The sequence below is a fragment of the Triturus cristatus genome, chromosome 2_1 (genome assembly GCF_964204655.1).
Source record: "Triturus cristatus chromosome 2_1, aTriCri1.1, whole genome shotgun sequence".
Lineage (NCBI taxonomy): Eukaryota > Metazoa > Chordata > Amphibia > Caudata > Salamandridae > Triturus > Triturus cristatus.
Genome location: NC_140581.1, coordinates 682,422,996 through 682,438,183, shown reverse-complemented (window position 1 = coordinate 682,438,183; position 15,188 = coordinate 682,422,996). Strand labels below are relative to the sequence as shown.

General features: G+C 47.4%; 1 protein-coding gene across 3 annotated transcripts in view; it reads left to right on the top strand.

Moving 5' to 3' along the window:
* MCC (MCC regulator of Wnt signaling pathway) overlaps positions 1-15,188 on the top strand; it is a 1,374,593-nt gene that overhangs the window by 1,186,195 nt on the left and 173,210 nt on the right. For all 3 annotated transcript variants that reach the window (XM_085632616.1, XM_085632618.1, XM_085632617.1), the window contains one exon: positions 2,733-2,916. In XM_085632616.1, the coding sequence (XP_085488742.1) occupies positions 2,733-2,916 (184 nt within the window). The remainder of the gene's footprint in view (positions 1-2,732; positions 2,917-15,188) is intronic.

Sequence of the window (15,188 nt, the reverse complement as noted above, 5' to 3'; positions counted from 1 at the left end):
AAGAACCTAACTCAACAACTAAGCACCAACGTTACACCATAAAGAGACAGACTATACTAAGGAGTTAATGCTTTAAAAAGCTCTCATACTGGGCAATTGTGAAAAAGAGTAGAAGGCAAATAATTGCATAATTAAAATGAACAAGGATTATGTATGGAAATGATATCATGCATGTATAACTTTGTTGAAAACTAACAAAATGTTTTTTTTTTTTAAGTTTACCTAAATGATTGCAAATTCCTCAGAAATGTAGACCAGTGGGTACTCCAGACTCCGCAGAACTTTGTGTTGTCCTCCAGTATCATCTACAAATGTGAGGTGTTCTGCTCTAGAAATTCCTCTCTACTCAGAAGAATAATGTCCTTTTCCACACTCACAACTCAATTATCCTTCTTCAAGAGTTGGATCTCTTCTGCTAAAAGGGTCCATCAAAAGCACCCTAAAGCCTTTAGGTTGGAGGATGCTATGCCAGATTTTCTGGTATCAAAGTAGGGAATGGACCTCAGACCAATTTTGAAATCTTATTATGTGAATGGATTTTGAAAAGGAAGATATTTAATAAGATCACCCTGACCTTGTTGTGTAATGCCAGAATGTGTACAATCGGTTGGTGTGTTTGCTCTTCTTGGACGTCTTCTTCACACCTTCATCGGCTGGGCCCACATGAAGCAGAATTTATTGTGTGGATAATTAAAACCATTGCAATTAATAAAAACATATACAGTATTAAAAAAGGTGCCGCATGAGTTTTCTCCCCTTGATAGTGAGCAAACTGCATTTCCAGTTTGTATTTACCATTTGAACTTACAAGGGCATCACAAGCTCTTAACAAAATCCTTGCAACAGTGGTTGCCTACTTGAGGAGATGTGTTATGATTTCTGTATAACGGGCTAGTAAAGATGAAGAATTCTGTCACCATTAAGAGGTACTTTGTAAACACATGTGCCCTGTGTTTGATATGGGACTACTCAATTTTCCTATTTCCTTTTTGGTGGTCTCAAATTGCCTCGAGTTTATTGGTGTAATTCTTGGTATGTCAGCAACTGGAGCAGTGTAGGGCTGAGATGTTGCAGTACACATCACCTTATTACTTTGGTTCCACATCCCTTGCATCGAAGTTGATTCTGGAAATAATCACCCACACTGGGGTTGGAGGACTTGGTAAGAGACCTTCTGAATTTCAGAGTTCCCTCCAGACAAAGAGTGACTTTTCTCGTTCCAACATATACCCAAACTTGCTAACCCTGTGCTTTCAGGAACTGACTCTGAATGGTTTGTACGTGTTGATTGTTTTCTACCTCAAGACAGGACGAAAGCTCTTACCAATGTCATACACACATATACATGACATACATTTGAAGATTGGCACTAAGAAAGATGTCCTGCTTTTCTTGGCCTACCCCACACCTGGGAAACCATTCACCCAATGTTCCCTTCTTTGCCTGGGAGAGAACTACATGAGAAATATAGTGACACCCACCTTCTCTTATAGCCATATGACCATCTTTAAGGTACAGTAAGCTTAAGTTAAAGTTACTGGTGGGAATTATAGCATCCTGATTGGACTTTATCAGTAAATTATATACCAACTGTACTTAGATTTTTACATTTCTTAGTATGGCTTGGTTTGATAAATGTAGTGATTAGAAAAGCTGTGTTTGAATATTTATTTAATCGCCCAGCAGAATCAAAGTGAATTAAAAAAGTTCAAGGCAGGCACTGTTTTTTCATAAATAGGTTGCACACCATTAAATTCGATGAAATACCCCCTGATATATGTAGTATATTATTAAACAGTACAGATGACTCCAAATCCCCCCATATGTGATCTTTTATGCTGCATTGTGAGTGGGAAGCCGCGAATGGTTGGTGCAGAAACAATTGTTGCTCATATTTTGTATATGGAGGTGATGGTGACAGGAAGACAGCTGTTGTGCTCCCTCGAGGTATCAAAAACAATCTGTAGTTCCCCCTGCGCACCTAGAATGTGAGAGCCCAGGCTAGTGGTCAGTTGGACCTCAGTCTAAGCCCCATACCACCTTGTCTTTATTACTGGGAAGCACTGAAGTTTCTTGTTAGATGTTCACACAAACATCAAGAATTACTTTCCTTTGTCTTAGCTTGTGCCTTGACTGTACCCAGGTCTTTGTTACTTTCTGGTTGTTTTCGAGTAAAACTGGCAGAACACACTGCTCAGTTTCCTTTGGGTGAAATTTGTGGTTTTTAGCAGCACTGCCAAATATTGCTACCTATGTTGGTTTTCAATATTGTTTCATTGAGTGCTCTGATACTGTCCTTTCTTCGCTGTGTATTATATACTGTGCAAGGAATTGATTACACTGCGTGTAAGGCCTGTTGTACCCGACCAGCGCTTCCCTCCTCCAAACAAGAACTGTGGGCCGTCAGGGTGTACATACTGATTTATTTGAACGACTCTTTTGTTTTTTTAACTCTAGTGTCATCTTTATTTAACTGGTTCCACATCTGTATTTGTTTGAATCTCACTCCGTGCATGTTTTTCTGCTAAACCTGAAAAGCTATATGTGTTCATTGGCTAACCTGCCCTCTCAAGCGCATTTATCAAACATCCTACGTTTCTGTTTGCTGCTTGCAGCGCGCCTCTTTGTGAAATGCATCCCCAGAGAAGAGGTATTTTGACATAACTAAGCGCCGCGGCTGTTTTATTTCTTGGAATAAACCCCTTTCTAACAGTTTCGCTGTCACCCAACAGGAGAGCAGAGTGGCGATGAAAACATCACCCAGATGCTGAAGCGAGCCCACGACTGCAGGAAGACAGCCGAGAACGCCGCCAAGGCCCTGCTAATGAAACTGGACGGCAGCTGCGGCGGGGCCTACGCGGTCACCGGCTGCAGCGTGCAGCCCTGGGAGAGCCTGTCGTCCAACAGCCACACCAGGTGAGCCCGGCCGGCCACGCCCCTTCCCAGGCTCATGCTTCACAGCTAACGAGATTATGTTGCGTCCCATTTACTTACCCATCCATCTAGGCCTGTGCGCGCGGCTACGGAGCGGGGCTAATCTCGAGTGACCTAATTCCCCCCGAGACGAGGCTTAGTCCATTCAAGAAGGGTTTAGCTGTGGATTTGTTACAAGTGGGTGACTCTGATCTTTGATCTCATTCGTAAATGGTGAGACCGTACAATTTATTTCTCCGCCTCGCCTCGCCGGTTCCTTCCTCCTGCCCCGCACTGTAGGGACTTGGAGCGCGTGCTGCTGTTTCTGGTGATGGAGGGATCACGCGCGCCCTGCGTCCAGCGCGCGCTCTTATGAGTTATGAGCTCTGCCGTTGCGTTCGAAGAAGTTACAGATGTGTTTTTATAGAGACGGAATAACACCAACTAATGGGTTGTCGAGACCTGCTTCGGTAGTAAGAACAGCCAGCAGCCTCTCCATCTCACCCTTAGTGGTGTAGAGCGTCGACCTGTAGATGCGCTGCCAGAGGTTTCAGAGTGCATTTTCCGACCCCAGTGGTATGGATTTGTAATTATGTGGCGTCTCAAGAGCTGTGAGCAGGGAGGGCCTTTGATGAAAAAGCTTTTCCATCCCCATGGGCAGGCGAGCTATATATGTCGGTTTTGCCGTCCACATCTGCGCAGGCGTTCACTTGGCATTGTTTTTGGAATAGGTCCCATGTGATTCATTTGATGTATTATAGAAAAAAGTTGTAACATGTTTCCTTATATGGCAGCACGGAAGTGATGGCTGTAAGTGCTTGTGGCTGAGGGTGTCAGTTGTATGGCAGACGTGGATGGGACTTGGGGGGACATGGCGGTAGACAGAACATGTCCAACGGTAGCACACAGCGGAAGGCATCGCCCCAGTTTTAATTCACTCTTCCTTCCTCTCAGTACATTTCGTTACTATCCTCAGATTATTAAACTGCCGTTTTTAGCTTCCACAAGCAACTACAAGAGTGACCACCTATATGCAAATGTATCGAAGTCTGCCCTAAAATGATCAATCCTGCCAAACTAAGAGAGCTCTTCCAGACTCTGCAAGGAAGACACAGTGAAAGGCACAGAATTTAAGAAGTGTGGATTGTGAGCGCGGACATTTCTGCTGCTGTGCGGTTGTTCTCCGTTGAGTCGCCCTGTGTGGAGGCGGCATGTCCGGACAGGCACCAGTTCCTCAGTATTCACCAGAATTCTAGCCGCCCATCGTTGAATGCCCTAACAACCCACCAAGGTGTGTAGAGCTTCTTTGTTTTACACAGAAGTGAGGTAGCCTAGCAATTGACTCAACACTGCTCCTTCTGAGGCAGAGTGGGACTGACTTGCACCTAGATGACTCCTTTTTTAAATGCCCCGACTAAAGAAACTATTATGGCGTTCTGTTCTAAGAATAAAACAAATATTACAGTTCCATTCTAGTTTTTGTTATATAGGAAACATGTGTAGACCAGAAGCAGAAGAGGTGGTCTACACATTATGGACCACTACTATACGACAATACACAACCATATTCTTTCAGTCACTGCTACTTCACACAAACTTGAAAATTGGTGGTGTTGATACAGGTTATAAAAATTAAACTCCTGAATCTGAAAGAAACACGTTAGATTCCTCACCTTAGAATATCCCCAGGCATCAGGCTGGATCCGGAAAGATTTTTCGTCAGCAATACCCCTTGCACGTCGCTAGGCGTCGTCTGCGGCACCGCGTCCGTCGTCGGCGTCATGCGCCGGAGAAGTCATCAGAGTACTTAGACGCTGCCCTTGCGCGCTGACGTCAGTTCTTCTTTTTTTCCGCGCCAGACAGCGCCGATCCGGGAAGAGCTTACCCCTTTAGTCACTTTTTGACTAAAACGTTTTGGACTCCTTTGTCTACTCGACTCGAACTGGTGCCGGTAGGATGCCTGGGTTTAAAGCATGTGACTCCTGTCACCGACTGATGTCGGTGACGGACCACCACCGCCGGTGCCTTTACTGCCTGGGAGCCGACCACGATGCGGAGTCGTGCCTCGACTGCCAGGCCTTGACCTCGAAGGCTAGGCGGGAGCGGTCCCACAAGCTTCTCGAGCTCTGACACCCGGCTCCGCGCCGTTCGCGGTCCCGGTCCAGGAGGAGGTCGAAGGACCGGTCGCGGAGCCGCAGCCACCATTACCGTTCATCGGGTTCCAAGTCTTCGGGTAAGTCGAAGCATGGTAAGAAGCTCAAGAGACGACACCGCTCTTCGGACTCCCCTCACCGGTCACGCGACTCGGTCGAGGGTCCGGGTGGAACCACCCCCGCGGCTTCGCCAGAGCCGCAGGAGCCGCGTCTGTCCCCATACCCACCAGCCCCTGGGACTGACGCGACTCCGGCGGAGATCAGTGCCTTCCTCTCGGCCATGAGGGGCTTGGCTCCGCCGTCGACGCCTGCCGGCGCGCCTTCGGGCCCCGCGGGCTCGACAGGGAGACCTAGCAAGCCGGCGGCCCCGGTGCCGTCGTCGACTTCGGTCCCGACGCCGCAGGTCCCCGTGGGATCCAGGCCTGGATCTCAGTCAGTTCCGGTCGACCTCACGACGCGTCCTCCGCCGGCGCCGACATCGGTTCCACCCCTGGCGCCGTCTCCGGATGACGCCATTCCCCGGTTCAGCCCCGGTCCGAGCTCCCCCGGCGCCGATGGATGACAATTTCATCTACCGTCCGGCTCCGATTATTCCCCCTGTTTATCAGGAATCGGATGATGGGGGCAACTGGGAGGGGTCTGAGGACCCTCTGGCCATGCAGGCCAACTTATCTCAGGACTGGGCAGATGAGCTGGGGGATGCCAGTGGTCTGGACACCTCCCCGGACACTGGTTTCATCTCTCCTCCGACTGTGGCTTCGGAGGAAGGTGCTGCATTTTCCGTGGTGCTGCGCAAGGCGGCCGAAGCCCTTGGGCTGGAGCTGCCTGCTGTGGCCGTGAGGACTAACCTCCTCACTGAAGTGCTTCAACCGTCAGCAAGCTCCTCGGAGCCTCTGCTGCAGTTCAATGAGGCACTAGTGGACGTTCTGAAGGGCACCTGGTCCAAGCCCTCCACAGTACCTCCTGTGGATCGGAACGTGGCCCGGCGCCTCCGCCCTGCTCCGGGCGACCCCAGTTTTCTGTCCCAACACCCCATGCCCAATCCTCCTTCCCGTCAGCTCCCCCGGATCGGGAATCCAAGAGGCTAGAACAGTTCGGTAAGAAGCTGTTCTCTTCCCTTAGTTTGGGACTGCGGTCCTTGAATACCGCTTGCCTCTTGGACCGTTATTCTCACTCTCTGTGGGATACGGTGGAGGACGTGCTGCCCCAGTGTCCGGAGGAGGCCCGGACGCGGCTCGCCCAGGCTCTTGCCGACGGGCGGGATGCAGCACGACATGCTATTCGATGTGGACTAGACACTACGGACTCGCTGGGTAGGGCGATGTCAACCACGGTGGCGCTCCGCCACTACACCTGGCTGCGGTCCACGTCATTCTCAGGGGATGTCCAGAGCACCCTCATGGATATGCCCTTTGATGGCACTCGCCTTTTTGGCGAAAAGACGGATAGTGCACTGGTGCGCTTCAAGGACTCCCGGGCTACGGCCAAGTCCTTGGGCCTCTCGGGGCCGCGACCGCAACCTTCCACCTTTCGTCCCTTTCGTGGCCAAGGAAGGGGTGCCCCCTCACGTCCGCCTAGCCACCGGCTGCAGAACCAACCTGCACGCAGTCGCGGACGTGGATTCCGCCGAGGCGGTACCGGGGGTCAACGTGCCGGTCAGTCCACATCAACATCGGCAGCACCCGCCTCAAAGCCCTTCTAGTCCGTGCTTTCAGGCCCATTCCACGCCAGTGGGAGGCAGAGTTCGCCATCACCTGCTCCACTGGTGTTCCATCACGTCGGACAGGTGGGTGCTGCAAATCGTCCGAAGGGGCTACTCCCTCCCCTTCAAGACTACCCCTCCAGCCATGCCATCGCATGTCGGGGGATCACTTGAATCTTCTACGGGAGGAAGTTGCAGCCCTCTTGGCCAAGGGGGCCGTCGAGCGCGTTCCTGGTCCAGAAGTAGGTCGTGGTTGCTATTCCCACTATTTTCTGGTTACCAAGAAGGGCAAAGGGGGCCTACGCCCTATCTTGGACCTCAGGAGCGTCAACGCCTTCCTCCGGAAGGAGAGGTTGAAGATGCTTACCCTAGCTCAGGTTCTGGCTGCCCTGGATCCAGGAGACTGGATGGTAGCGTTGGACTTGCAGGACGCTTATTTTCACATTCCCGTCCTGCCGGCCCACCGACGTTACCTGCGGTTCACGGTGGGTCAGGAGCCTTTTCAGTTCACGGTGCTCCCCTTCGGCCTCACCAGTGCCCCTCGGGTGTTCACGAAAGTGATGGAGGTGGTCGCAGCTCATCTGCGCAGATCAGGGGTTCCAGTCTTCCCCTATCTCGACGACTGGCTGTTGAAGGCGGGCTCGCCCTAGCAAGTCGTCTCCCACCTCCAGACTACGGCCGACTTCCTGCATTTGCTGGGGTTCTCCATCAACGCGCCAAAGTCGCATCTGAGTCCCTCCCAGAAGCTCCTTTTCATCGGGGCGGTTCTGGACTCGGCGCAGTTCCGGGCTTATCCTCCGGAGCAGCGGGTCCGGGATATTCAGGCTCTGATTCCCATCTTTCAGCCTCTATCCCGGGTTTCGGTCAGGTTGGTGCTGCAGCTTCTGGATCTGATGGACTCCTGCATCCTGTTAGTGCATCACGCCAGGTGGCGAATGCGGGCTCTGCAGTGGGACCTGAAGTTTCAGTGGGCCCAGCATCGGGGCAACCTGTACGACCATGTCTTGATCTCGGAGGGCACTGCAAAACAGTTGCAGTGGTGGCTCACGAACCGCGATTGGGTCAGCGGCAGATCCCTCTCCCTACCCCACCCGGAGCATGTAGTGGTGACGGATGCGTCCCTCCTGGGATGGGGGGGCCACATGGGGGAGGCGGAGATCAGAGGACTCTGGTCTCCAGCGGAGTCTCGGCTCCATATCAAGCTGAGAGCGATCCGACTTGCACTGAAGGCATTCCTTCCTGTTGTCCAGGGAAGTGTGGTGCAGGTGTTCACGGACAACACCACCGCCATGTGGTATTGCAACAAACAGGGCGGGGTGGGGTCGTGGACCCTTTGTCAGGAGGCTCTGCGCCTCTGGACATGGCTGGAACATCAGGGCATCACCCTGGTGGTTCAACATCTGGCGGGCTCTCTGAACGCCAGAGCAGACGAACTCAGCCGCCGGTGCATGATGGATCACGAATGGCGTCTCAACTCGGACAGTGGGGAGAGCCTTGGTTAGATCTATTCACCACCGAAGAGAACGCGCAATGTCAGCAGTTCTGCGCGTTGGAGTTTCCAAGGCGACACTCGCTCGGGGACGCTTTTCGTCGCGAGTGGAGTTGCGGTCTGTTGTACGCCTTTCCGCCTATACCACTTCTGCCCAGAGTGCTGAAGAAGATCAGGCGCGACCGGGCCCAAGTCATCTTGGTGGCTCCGGATTGGGCACAAAGGTACTGGTATCCCGAGCTACTCAGTCTGTTAATCGATCCCCCGATGCGACTGCCTCTTCAGGAGGACCTTCTGTCGCAGCAGCAGGGGACGGTCCTCCACCCGAACCTGTCCAGTCTCCACCTTCATGCGTGGAGTTTGAGCGGCGACAGTTGATGCCATTTGACTTGCCTCCTGAAGTCTGTGATGTGATTCTGGCAGCCAGGCGTCCCTCCACTAAAACGGTATACGCCTGTAGGTGGAGCAAATTTGTGGCATGGTGCACAGCAAAGGCTGTGGATCCCCTTTCCGCCCCTCTTTCTGAGGTTCTCCTCTTCCTTCTTTCCTTGGCCCAGCAGGGCTCTGCTCTGGGCACTCTTAAAGGTTATCTTTCTGCTATCTCTGCCTTCCTTCGGCTTCCTGATCAGCCTTCTCTTTTCAAATCCCCTGTTGTTTCTCGATTCCTTAAGGGCATTACTCACATGTTTCCTCCTGTCCCTTTCGTAATGCCTCAGTGGGATTTGAATCTTGTTTTGACATATCTGATGTGTGCTCCCTTTGAGCCACTTCATAATTGTCCTCTTCGTCTGTTGACGCTTAAGACTGCTTTCCTGGTAGCCATCACCTCTGCTAGAAGGGTGAGTGAACTCCAGGCTCTCTCTTCTAAGCCTCCTTTCCTTTCTATCCATCCGGACAAGGTTGTGCTCCGCACTCGCCCTTCCTTCCTTCCTAAGGTTGTGACTGCCTTTCACATCGGGCAGTCTGTTACGCTGCCCACCTTTCCGCCTCCGCATCCCTCGAAAGAGGAAGAGAGGCTCCACCGTCTGGACCCAAAACGTGCGCTCTCCTATCTGGACCGCACAAAACAGTTCCGGGTGGATGACCAACTCTTCGTTGGCTACGTGGGCGCTAAGAAGGGGCGGGCGGTGCACAAGCGGACCATCTCTTGGTGTGTCGTTTTGTGCATCAAAGCTTGTTACTCCTTAGCTAAAAAGGAACCTCCTGTTGGGCTGAGGGCCCATTCCACTCGGGCCACGGCGGCGACGACTGCCCTGGGTCGGGGAGTCCCCTTGCAGGACATTTGTCAGGCAGCAACGTGGGCCTCGCTGCACACGTTTGCCAAGCATTATTGCCTGGACAGCCAAGTCCGGAGAGACGGCTTCTTTGGCCATTCTGTTCTCCAGGACTTTCTGGTGTGATCTTGGTTCGCAGACCCACCACCGGCGTTGGTATTGCTGGGGTATCTATTCTAAGGTGAGGAATCTAACTAACGTGTTTCTTTCAGATGAACAAGTTACTTACCTTCGGTAACGATGTATCTGTAAGAAACATTAGTTAGTTAGATTCCTCACCGACCCACCCATCCTCCCCGTTCTGCGAACCGATATCTAGGGTTAAGGTTATCCTTTACAGGGCCCTAGACTTTTTTGGCACCAGTGTCGGTCTCTTGCATGGCTCTGCGTTCCTGGCGCGGAAAGCTATGTATAAGAACTGACGTCAGCGCGCGAGGGCGGCGTCTAAGTACTCCGACGTCATCACGACGCTGACGACGGACGCGGAGCCGCAGACGACGACTAGTGACGCGCAAGGGGTATTGCTGACGAAAAATCTTTCCGGATCCAGCCTGACGCCCGAGGATATTCTAAGGTGAGGAATCTAACTAACTAATGTTTCTTACAGATACATCGTTACCGAAGGTAAGTAACTTGTTCATCTAAAAGCCTTTCTGTACAGCTGGTAAAATTGATTTGCTGATGCCTGATCACTTCTGCCACATAACGGTGTGGGGATCATGTATATTTCTCCCGAAATTACATAAAATGTTAGGGAAAATATGCAAAATTATACGTAAATTGCACAAAATGCACTTTAAGGTATCTTGGGTGAAAGTTGAACGGGAGGGCAAACCTCACAGTCCTGTTCAAAAGTCACTTGCGATACTGACAACGGACTGGATCGCAAAGTAAAGGTCTCCTGCTATAGATTTTCTGCCCAAACCAGTGTGAAAAATTGTGCAAAATTTCACGAAAGTGGCATTTGTTGTTTGGTAGCCTAAATCCACACAACATAAGCATGGACACTGCTTCCTTCATACTGCATGAATGATGTGTGGAAAATACAATAAGAAAGACAGTGGGAAACCCAATCTACCCTTGGAGGCTTGGGAATTATAAGTAGTAATAAGTGACTGTGCCTACAAGGGATTTTATTTAGAGTACTCAGTTATACTGATGCAGAAAATTACTCTATTGTTAAGCCCCAATTGGTGACTAACCTTTGAAAAATCGAAACATCAATTCACTCATTTAGATCATAATTAATATGTATTGAACAATTTCAAACACGGGTGTGTATTTCTGAATTTTTTTCTCATTTAATGTAGGTAAACTAAAAAGGGTGGTCCAAAATGTGATAACAAAAGACACAATGACAGAGGCAGACAAATCATATACAAAAATTATAACCTTCAAATCATTAGTGTAGGCATCTATTTCAAACTTATGAACACAGAAAAAGAATCTGGAAAAACATAAAACAATTTCTGATAGAATAAATCACTGAAGAAAATAGATGATCTCGACGACGTTTCGGTCTTGATGGCATATTAGTCTGTTAGACCATCTTCAGGACAGTGAAAGTAGAATTACAGTTGACCTATAGAGCTCGTCAAGCATGTGTCAAAACCCAGACGGTTCACTATATTTGCTAAAAATTCCAGGTTGCAGACACCGGAATGGTACATGCTGTCTGTTGAGACAGCTGTAACTGAAACACCGGTAACTCTACAGGAGCAGGGTCCCGTACGTGACCGCTCGACTTAAGCGAGTGTCACCTAATGCAAATCCGGTTGGATTGCTCTTGCCAGGATTTAATTATCAGCTTGGACACTCACCAAGCTCACTGAATAATTTACCAAGCTCATCTATTTCCTTCAGTGATTTATTCTGTTCTTTCAGAGAGTGGATATCATTGTACGCGCTGTGTTTGTTTTTCCTTGGAGCGCAGCGCAAGTGCTAGTTGGCATTTTCGAGCCTCCGTGGAGCTGGTTAGTGACATTGGAGCATCTAATCTGCATCCTAACAACGGGGGGGGGGGGTTTGTTGTTAACCCTTACATCTCATTGGAACATACATTGGTGTAATCACTCCTGAGTGCTATTGTGGATGCATTTCTTGTGCACCTGATTCGCATACAGACTACGGTGACTACTCTTATTATTTTGCATTTTGTTGGGTTTGTGCCTCTTTTCACAAGTAATAATTGTCGTGGTAATTGGAATATGAAACAGCGATGACCAGTTTATTTATTTTCTGTGATTGTTTTATTTTTCTTCTTATTTTTGAGTGACAATGAACGTTCGGTAGAATTTGTTAGCATAATGGCAGGTATTGTGCCGCCTCCTTCCTTTTTGTCACACCTATAGAGCCACCAATGAATTGGGAAACATGGGAGTGGGTATTTTAACTGATGTGGAAGTTTTGGACGGGAAAGACTGTGAACCAGAAAGAAAAGTATTCCTATTAAAGCATTGTCAGGGGGGAATTCAGGAATCTTCACACGTTGGTAAATTCTGGAAATATTGATGTCTATCAATATGCATCCAAAAAGTTATCTTTAAGATACAGTAAGAACAAAAATGTGGTTATGGAAAGATTCATATTTCATTCTAGAAAACAGCAGACAGAGGAGTCAATTGATAGATATGTGTCCACACTCAGGTTTTTGGCTGTAACTTGTCATTTTGAGCATATTACATATGAACACGTCTTAAAAGACCAAATACTCATGAGAACTAATAAAAAAATACAGGAAAGATTGTGGGCCACAGTACATATGTCGTAAAATACTGTCATTGAAATAGCTAAAGCTATTGAACATTCTGAAAAGTTTATACATGAGATAAGAGGGAGTGAGAGAAGTGAAGTGCACATTGTTGCAAAAGAGGGAGATAAAGTCAAGAAAACTTTTAGTCAGAAAAATGAGGCAACAAATAACCTATGTGGCAGACTAGATGGCAAAGACCTGAAGGGAAAAAAATGCTACATGTTTTAGATGTGGCTGTGGATTCCATTTGGAAAATTCGAAAATGTGGCCTGCTTTAGAAAAAAATTATTCCAGATGCAACAAAATGGGTCATTTAGTGAAGGTGTGCAGATCAGCTCCCCGGAGAGTGAATGTTCTAAAAAAAAAAAAAAAAAAGCCAGGATGAATGGGAGTCAGTTATACAGTGATCATGATGTAAACACTATTTTGAACATTAATGATGAAAAGGGTGGAATAAAATTTCCGTCTTGCATTGTTAGCATTGATTGTATAAATATGAGTGTGTTTGTGGATTCCTGCGCCTGATATACTATAGTTGCACAATATATCGTCAAGGTGAAATGGCCCAATAGAATCTTGTTGCCCCCTGATGTTTCTCCAGGTGGATATCCAGGTCACAAGATTCAATTGGTGGGTTATTTTTGGGCAAATATAGAATTTTCTGGACGCCATATGTTTGGGAAGGTTTATGGTGCAAAGGATGGTTCGTCTTTATTGGGGTGGCCACATCAGAAAGAATTGGGCATCAAACTGGATCCAAGGGCGGATCCTCCTGTCTATCTATGCTTTAGGGATATCTTCTGAAGTCACATGTAATGGGGAACTTAGTAATGAGGTTGATTTCTTACAGAAATTGAAAATAAAAGTTCCCTGAGCTTTTTGCCAATGAACTGGGAATGTATAAGGGGGTTTACACATCGTATCAGGCTACAGGATGGAGTTATACCTACTCGCCATAGTTCCTTTATTGTACAGAGGTAAACTGAAGGAAATGTTACAGGATATGTGTAAGAGGAAAATTATTGAGCCTGTTGAATCTTCACCGTGGGTTTCTCTGGTTGTTATTTCGGTTAAACCCAATGGTGAACTACGCCTCTACATTGATCTACGCAGTCCCAATAATGCTATTTGGGTTGATGCTCATCCTCTTCCTAATCTACATGAGATTATATCTACGCTGGCGTGGGCACAAGTGTTTTCTTGTCTTGATTTAGCCAGTGCATATCATCAAGTGTTGTTGCATGAGGAATCTAAAAACTTGACTGCGTTCATCACTCCTGAGAGTTTGTTTCCATTTAGCAGAATGCCTTTTGGTTTAGCAAGTGCTACTTCGGTATTCCAAAGGTTAATAGTAGAAATCCTGGATGATCTTACTGGAGCCACGGTTCTCCAGGATGATATATTGATATTTGGGAAAGATGTAGACGAACATGACAGCAATTTAGAGAAAAACGTTTTGGCTGCTTTGACATCCGAGGGGCTGACCTTACGATCAGATAAATGTAGATTTAGGAAAAAAGAGGTAGAATACTTGGTACATTGCATCACTGGAACTGTTATTAACCCCAAAAAAGTAATGTGGAAAATATCAGCAACCTACATGTTAAGAACAGTTGGTGGCTTTTCTGGGATTAACGGAGTTCTGTGCTAAATGTATCCCAAATTATGCTGCTGTGGTTGATCCTTTTAGGTGTTTACTAAAGAAAAATGCTAAATTTGAATGGACCAAGGTTATTTCTGCTGTTTTCAAAAACTTCAAAAACTTTATTGTGAATGCACCAAGCTTAAAACCCTTGCAATTGGAAAACAGTGCAGTATAATGGTTGATAGTATCAATTGTGGTTTAGAGGGAGTGTTAATCCAAGAGGAACATGGACATGAATGGATTGTGGCATATGCGCCTAGAGTATTACGTGAAGCGGCTAAACATTATTCAGTGATTGAAAGAGAGCTATTAGCTTCTGTGTGGGGCGCTGAACATTTCAGATCCTTTTTGTGGGGCACAAGGTTCACTATTAAAACTGACCGCAAACCTCTTGTGCACATTTTAGTACCTGGTGGCGGTCATTCCATATCTGCCAGGTTAGCTCCAAAGTTACAAAATTTCCAGTACAAGTTTAAATATGTTCCTGGTAAAAACAATGTACATGCAAATTGTATTTCCAGATTACCTTTACCTATTAAAGACCATGATAAGTATGAGGCAGATGATTGTGAAGTGTTACTCACTTTGGGGGATAATAATTTACTTGGTTCTGATTTTCCAGGTGTGGAGGAGAACAGGCTGAAGAAATGGGAAAAGATAGTGAACTTATCAAAGTGAAACAATATATTTTAGAGGGTCGGCCTGAGGATAGGAAAATTGCCCATGAATTAATTCGATTTTTATTGTACGTGAGGAACTGGCGATGGAAAACAATATTTTTGTACGGGGTGATACGTTTCTTAATCCTTTTAGTTTAAGGAGAGCTATTGTGGACATTGCTCATGATAGTTATTTTGGCATTTCAGCAACGAGAAGATGTATGCATTGAAGTTAATTTTTAGTGGCTGGGTATTGATTCTTTTGTGGAACATCAAGTGAGATTATGTTATAAATGTGCCAGTAGTGACAAATCAGCCAAATCCTTGATTTCTGATCCCCAACCTGTTGAGTTGCCCATAGCACCTTGGGGAAAGTTAGGGTTAGATATTATTGTTCCATGTGCAGTCTTACCTAGACAGGAGTCTTATGGTACTGTTCTGATAAATTACTTCTCTAAATGGCCAAACATCATTATAGTTAGGGATGTTACTTCTGAAGTGGTCATAGGAGTTTTTGGATGAGATATTTTGTAGAGAAGGCATTGTCCAAGAACTCGTGATTGACAATAGGTCTCAGTTTGTCAGTAAACAGATGGAGAAG